General features: G+C 47.6%; 1 protein-coding gene across 1 annotated transcript in view; it reads left to right on the top strand.

Annotated features, from left to right (window-relative positions):
* grik5 (glutamate receptor, ionotropic, kainate 5) overlaps positions 1-1,384 on the top strand; it is a 28,721-nt gene extending 27,337 nt beyond the window's left edge. Inside the window, exons 19-20 of the mRNA XM_066717916.1 lie at positions 11-189; positions 632-1,384. Coding sequence (XP_066574013.1) covers positions 11-189; positions 632-1,384 — 932 coding nt within the window. The remainder of the gene's footprint in view (positions 1-10; positions 190-631) is intronic.
* The last annotated feature ends 6,584 nt before the right edge of the window (positions 1,385-7,968 follow it).

Here is a 7,968-nt window from a genome sequence, read left to right on the forward strand (position 1 = left end):
CGTTGTGCAGGGCTGGGCATGGAGAACATTGGGGGCATCTTCGTGGTGCTGATCTGCGGGCTCATTGTGGCCGTGTTCGTGGCCGTGATGGAGTTTGTGTGGACGACGAGGCGCTCGGCAGAGACGGACGAGGTACGGCCCCACGGACACAGACACAGACACACGCCAGTACGTCACCACCGCCCACCTGTGAGTGAGAGAGAGAGTGGGAGTGTGTGTGTGAGTGGGGGGGGTGTTAGAAAGAGTGTGTGTCACTGAGTGAACGTGGGTGGTTGGGGGCTCACTGTGTATTTGTGGGGGTATTAGAGTGAGAGTGTGTGTGTGTGTGTGAGTGGTGGGTTTTAGAGTGAGCGTGTGGGAGTGATAGTGTGGGGAGGGGGGGTGAATGGGAAGGGAGGGGGGTGTGGGGGTGTGTGTCAGTGTTTTGTAAGTTACTTTGTCTGTGTTGGTGTGTGTATGTGTGCTGTATGTTTTGCTTTAGTGTCTGTGTGTGTGTGTGTGTCATCATGTCATTGTGCCACTGTGTCACTGTGCCTTAGTCTCTCTCACTACCCTCTCCCCTCTCCCTCTCCATCCCTCTCCCTCTATTCCTCCATTGCCTTCTCCCTCTCCATCTGTCTCTCCCTCTCAGGTGTCAGTGTGTCAGGAGATGCTGTCTGAGTTCAGGAACGCAGTGTCTTGTAAGAAGAGCTCCAGATCGCGGCGGCGGCGGCCCCTGGGGGGCGGGGTGGGAGGCGGGGGGGCAGGCGGGGTGGGCGGGGGGAGTCTGGGGGGACTGGGGGGTGCACGCTATGGGGGCCGCCTGTCCCTGGGTGGGCCACGGTCGCTACGTTTGGTCCGAGAGATGCGACTGAGCAACGGAAAGCTGTACAGTGGAGCAGGGCCACTGACAGGGGGGGGCGGGGGCGGGGGCGGGGGTGCCTCGGACCTGGGCCCCGGACCCCAGAGACTGCTGGAGGACCCACTGGGGGCCAACACCACGCCAACCCCTGCCCCCCTGCCCCCCCCACAGACCCCTGCCGCACCTCCTTCCTCCTCCTCATCCTCCTCTGCCGCCGGGCCCCCCCCCTCATCCTCCTCCTCCTCCTCCTCCTCCGCCCCCCTCCCCCTGCCCCTCCCATTGCCCCTACCCGCCCCCCCCCGCTCCTGCTCCCACATCCGCATCTGCCAGGAGTGCCGTCGGATCCAGAGTCTGCGGTCCACCCCTTCTCGCCCCCCCGCTGGTCCGCCCTTGCCCCGCCTCGCCCTGGTGCCCCCGCCTCCACCCCCGCCGCCCCCGCCGCCCTCCTCCTCCAACAACACGGACAGCGAGGGAGCCAGCCCTGCCGCCCCCCGCCGCCCCCCACCACCACCCTCCACTGACCTGCTGGGGGAGCAGGACTGAGAGTGGGAGAGGGAGAGGGGGAGGAGGAGGAGGAGGGGAGAGACTCACAGATACAGGAGAAAGAGAGAGAAAGAGAGAGGCAGGGGGCCCACTAGGACTGGAGTTTTACTTTTGGCCCTCACCAACCAGCTCCCCCTCTTCTCTCCAGTTGCCCCTCCCTTAGCATCCTGCCCCTCCCCCCACCTCTCTTCCCCACCCCAAATCCTCTTCATCTGTGTCTTACCCTCCTCTCTGAATGGGGGAGCAGGGAGCGGTGGCAGGAGCACACACACTCACACTCCCAGGAGCGCCCCGGGGAGGGAGGGATGAGGACGGAGACACGTAGAGACACACAGAGAGGCACCGAGCTGCAATGGGGATCCTGTGGCGACAGAGACACTACGGAGACACGATGGAGACAGAGATGCACAGAGACACTTTCAGACACTGTGAGACTCACTGTGAGAAAGGGAGACAGAGAGAGACCCTCCCTGCATCTCCAACACTCCCCCTCCCCCCATGATGTCTTACCCTTGTCCCCCCTCTGGTCCTTCAACTGGGATCCCCCTCCCATTGTCCCTTGTCTTTCTGTGGGTGACACACAGAGCAGTCAGGGTCACTGTCTGAGGGTGTAAAGGGGTGCAGAGAGGTGTAGATGGGCGTAGAGAGGGTGTAGACTAGTGTAGAGGGGTGTAGAGAGGGTGTAGATCAGTATAGAGGGGTGTAGAGAGGTGTAGAGGGTGTAAAGAGGGATTAGAGCAGTATAGAGGGGTGTAGTGGGGGTGTAGAGGGACAGAGAGACACGCAGGGCCCAGCTCCTCATCTTGTCCTCCTTTCCCCAGCCCTATCCCTCCCTCCCTACAAGGAACATGGATTCTCTCTCTCCCTGCAGAAACACAGCCTCCTAGAGCACCGCAGAGATCCTGAACACTAGCCTGTCCTCCTGCTGTCCCTCCCAGAGCACCACAGAGACTCTGAATGCAGGTATAGCAAGTATTTCCAGCAGATCTCCCATAAAAGACCATAGAGACTGTGAATGCAGCCAGAGTGTTTTTTCAAACTACAGTGCCGGGCCTCTTGAAGACAATTGAGATTTTGACATACAGACTCCCGCTGAGTCTCCAGAGCACCACAGAAATTGTCAGCACAGCCAGGCTGGTCCAAAGATCCTGTAGAGCTCCACTGAAGAACCACAGAGATTGAACTCACACAGAGCAAACATAACGTCTTGCTGAGCCTCAAGAGGACCATAGAGACTTCGCTCCTGGTAAAGACTAACCTCCGACGGAACGCCACCCAATGGACCACAGAGACTGACAGAATGGGAAGAATGTATTGAGTAACTCCCATTAAAGGACCATAGAGACACTGTCAGTCAGCGCAGATAGATGGGTAGCCGGTAGGAGGGAGTAACCTCCTGCTGGTCCTTCACAGCACCATAGAGACTGTGAACACAGATAGAGTGGTGTCACCATTCCTTATCTATTAGGGTGGGGGGGGGGTTGTCTCAATGAGTAAACAGACTCAAATCACCCATACAGAGAGGCCAGAGATGGCTGCTTTGCTGTGTATGTTTTATTTCCTTGTTCATTTTCTTCTGTTTTCTTGCTTTCTCTGTTTGTCTGTCTGTCTTTTTCTTTTCTTTCTTCCACTTGTGTTCCTCCCCCTCACACTGCTGTCATTCCCTCAGCGCTGTCAAGGGCTGAGCCCCCACATTCGAGCTCCTATGCACTGCTAATTGAGAGAAAGGGAGCAAGAGAGAGAGAGGAGTGAGGGGGGGAAGGTGAAAGAGAGCTTGAATGGGAAAGAGAGCGAGAAGCAGGGAGAGGGGTGTCCTTACACAAATAAAAAAAAATAAAAATAAAAAAAATATATATATATATATATTTTTCATTTTCTTTTAATTTCCTTCCTTTTTTTTGTTTTTCATATTTCTATACTATTGCCAAATGGATTATTAAACTGGAGATGATGCTATTATGACGATATTGTTGTTCTTATTATGATTATGATTATTATCACAGTTCTTGTTGACTCTGGGTGGGTTACCGGGGCGGGGGGGGGGTTCTTTTTGTGGCTCAGAAGTTGTTTTGTCTTTTTTTTGGGGGGGGGGGGGGGGCAGCAGGATGCCTCTTGTGTTAAATCTCTAGACACAGACTCTGCATTTGGAATAAAAAAAATGACTATTGAACTGACACACTCTCTGTCTGTCCATGTCCGTCCGTCTGTCCATCCGCATCTGTCTGTGTCAGTCAGTCATAGACAGGGTTCTGCGTTGCACATGACCTGCTTTCTAGGGCTGCACTTCATTCCTCCCAGCACTAGGTGGCCATGTACTCTGCTTAATTCAACCACTTATTGATGAATAATGTCCCTATTCCTTTCATCAACTCAGTTAGTGGTTTTATTAAGGTGCATTGGCATGTTGAATAAGTGGAAGCAGCTACAGATATCACATATCCCTTTATTACTGATACATTTTATTCAATATTATTCCTTAGAATGTGTAAATACATCATTTCAATATTTTGATTTACAAATAGGGACACATATGAGAAAAGAAAGAAAAAAAAAAAACAGCACTAATACCCAAAACAATTTCTATAAAATACTGAAATCCTGAAATACATCAATGGTGTAACATATCTATTACAAAGATGAGATAATAATGCCATAATTCAAGCATCACATTCAGTTCCACTTCTTGCTATTAAATGTAATTATGGGGTCAGCTGGTTAACCCTGCCTTCTGTCAGAGATTGATTTTGTCCTGTAACAACTTGGCTAAAAGAAGAAACATATCTTTCAGCATCCTCCAAATCCTGGAACAGAATATAATGGGAGGGCTTCCAGATCCAAACTTCCAGATAGAGCTGGTAGAATACAAGGTGGTTTTCGCATGATCCAGATCATAGGCAGAATGATCAGCAGAATACCAAGTGCCCCATTGTGTTATGCGCGGCTCAGACTTTACGGGTAAAGTACAGCCTTGCTGTTGGATTGCTTTTGTCAGGTGCACTTTAAAATGTATTTGAGCAAACAACATTTTTAACATTTCAACTTTTTTTAACAGTTGTAACCAGCTTGTCTGCTTTTGGAAAATGAGTTGCCCAGTTATTGCTGGCAAGGCTATACTGTGGGCATCACAAGTCAAATGTATTGAATTTGGCAGTGAACCTTGAATAATTACTGGCATTATTATGAATTCAGTATTTTATATAAATTGTTCTGGGAATCAGGGCTGTTTTTCACTTTTTTTTCCTCTTCTTTTGACAAATGATATATTCCTAATAGTAAACTGGAATATTTAAATGATGTATTTACACATTCTAAGGAATAATATTGAATAAGATGTATCAATAATAAAGGGATGTGTGACTGAATAAATATCTGTAGCTGCTTCCGCTTAACCAACATGCCAATGCACCTTAATAGAACCACTAACTGAAATGATTAAAGGAGTCAGTACATTATTAATCAATAAGTGGTTTAATTAAACTGACTACATCACCACCTAGTGCTAGGAGGAATGAAGTGTAGCCCTAGAAAGCATATCGTGTGCAATGCAGGTGGGTCAGGAGAGGGTAATTTGCCACAAACTCTAAGCAGCATAATAGCTGGGTAGGACCCCATGTCCAGTGCAGTGTGACGTATCAATTACAATGAACTTGGCTGTTGAAATGAGTCTGCAGGTCTGAACTAAAAACGTTCTCAGTTGCAATGAACCCAAAGTAACAGCTGTTGTTTTCTAGAGCAGGGGTGTCAGACTCCAGTCCTGGAGGGCTGCAGTGTCTGCTGGGTTTCGTTCCAGCCCAGCTCTTGGTTCCTTCATTGGTCTAATTAAACAATTAACTGGATGAACTGAACACTTCTCTCCAGACTCTGAAACGTTCTTTTGTTTCAATGTTTTGAGTAATCAACAAATAGTATGGTATGGCTATAAAAATAAAATATGAACAATTTAGATAAGCCCATCTGAGTAAATAATGACATTAATTAAGTAATTTGGAGCTCCTGCTGGAACAAAAACCAGCAGACACTGCGATTGTTAAGTGGAATAATGGAATACATTTCCATGTCTAAAAATAGACTGACAGCTTAATATTGCTGAAATGCTCATGTACACAAACACACACACTATTGTTGTTTTACACTAACAGAACCAACAACCACATATTATAATAAGAAATGACAAGAATATGTAAGATTTATAAAAGCTACATCATGACCCAGCATGGCTGCAAGAGGAGACCTCAGTGAGTTCGAAGAGGCTGTGATTATTGCTGTGCCTTTATCAGGCCCTTCAGTGATAAAGGCTGCACAAATTGCTGATGCATCAACCAGAATCATTTCAAAGGTGATGTCAGCCTGGGAAAGAAGGAAAGACACCCTCATCGAAGAGCAACAGTTGGCGAAAGCACACACTCCAGCAGCATGATGCACAGGTGAAGAGTCAAATATTCCGAAGAGAGAGATGCAGAGTTAATCAAAGTGAATTTATTAGGAGCAGTTGTAAGGAAGACCATGCAGGAGGCAGTCTCAATAGAGCAATCTTAATAAAGTAAGGAGAGAGAATGATTCCCATGCTGTCCATTGATCAGTGTAAGTCTGCTTCTTTCTGCCTGACAGCACGGGTGGAATGTATGATCGAGCACAACCAATCTTGATGTCCGCATGGTGACTCATATCAGGGGGGCTTGTATGAGTTATTAGCCAAAACAGACTATTGACCAATGGACGTGTGGTGGCAGGCCAAGGAATTCTACCCCCCCCCCCCACCACCTCATGCCAACAGTAAAAGGTTCTGGTAGTTCCATAATGGTGTGAGGTGCAATTTTCTGGCACCGGCCTGGGCCCAAGGTGGAGTTGCTGAACACAGGTTGTCATCAGCAGTTTGAGGAGCTAGAGAATGGAGATACCCATCTTCCATGGCCCTCCCAATCCCCTACCTACATGTATAAATAAATATCAACCAATATAACATTGTAAGGAAGAATATTAACTCGCCACGTTGTAAAATCAAATACAGTTCAAATCTCGAACTACATTTTAATGCCAATCCCATGAGAACGAGTCCCAGACAGTGTCCGGCAGTCATAGTACCAATAGTCATAGATATGACAAAATCAGGACAAGGAAAAAATCTGATTGCCCCCTCACAGTTCGCTGTGATGACATTTGATCAGTGTTACTTGAACAAACACTTACAATGTTCCCACTGAGCCGTGCACCCCCTTCAGCTCTTCAGTCCTCAGTACTGCACTCAGCAGGGGCCCAGCCAGTCTACTTGTGTCCACATGTTGCAATGGAGCAGGCAGCTGGGGTCGGTCTCGAGCTCTAGTATCCGGCTTAAGATGCAGCTCTGCACTCTCTCCTAGAGTTCGTTGCAATTGACCCAATATGCCAGTCAGGGTCTGTGTCAATGAGTTGTAGTGTGTCAGTGAGTCAGAGCATCAGGCTGTCAGCTTCAGTCAATACATAAGAACATAAGAAAGTTTACAAATGAGAGGAGGCCATTCAATCCATTGTGCTCATTTGGTGTCCATTAATAACTAAGTGATCCAAGGATACTATCCAGTCTATTTTTAAATGTTCCCAAATTTTCAGCTTCAACCACATCACTGGGGAGTTTGTTCCAGATTGTGACAACTCTCTGTGTGAAGAAGTGTCTCCTGTTTTCCATTTTGAACGCCTTGAAGCCCAATTTCCATTTGTGTCCCGGGTGTGTGTATCCCTGCTGATCTGGAAAAGCTCCTCTTGTTTGATGCAGTCGATGCCTTTCATGATTTGAAGACTTGAATCAAGTCCCCACAGTCTCCTCTGTTCCAGGGTGAAAAGGTTCAGTTCCCTCATTCTCTCCGAGTAGGACTTTCCCTTCAGACCTGGAATAAGTCTGGTTGCTCTTCTCTGAACTGCCTCTAGAGCAGCAATATCCTTCTTGAAGTGTGAAGCCCAGAACTGTTTCACAGTATTCCAGATGAGGAATGTCTAGTGCATTGTACAGTCATAACATGCTTCCCTTGTTCTAAATTCTACACTTTTGACAATATACCCTAACATTGTTTGCCTTTTTTATTGCTTTTCTACATTGTTTGAATGGAGAAAGTGATGAGTCCACATAGATGCCTAGGTCTTTCTCATGCGTTACTTCATCTAGTTCTATTCCTACCATAGTGTAATTAAAGTGGACATTTTTGTTACCTGCATGTAATACCTTGCACTTGTCCACATTGAATTTCATCTGCCAGGTGTCGGCCCACAACTGAATATTATCTAAGTCCCTCTGAATAGCCTGTGCTGCCGAGATTGTATCTGCTGAGCCACCTATTTTAGTATCATCTGCAAATTTGACAAGTTTGCCAACTATCCCCGATTCCAGATCATTAATATAGATTTGAAAAAGCAAATGCCATCATCATGACTGTCAGTCTGTATCTGTCGGTGTGCATGTCTGATTCAGCCAGTCGATGTATGCATGTCTGTCTTTTACCCAAATCTACTCACAACACAACACATTGTCAGTCACTGATGGATAAACAGAGATGTACACAAAATTGATCTCATGCACACACACGCTCTCACACTCAGGCACACGCCAAGCCACT

This window comes from Amia ocellicauda, chromosome 12 (assembly GCF_036373705.1).
Source record: "Amia ocellicauda isolate fAmiCal2 chromosome 12, fAmiCal2.hap1, whole genome shotgun sequence".
Lineage (NCBI taxonomy): Eukaryota > Metazoa > Chordata > Actinopteri > Amiiformes > Amiidae > Amia > Amia ocellicauda.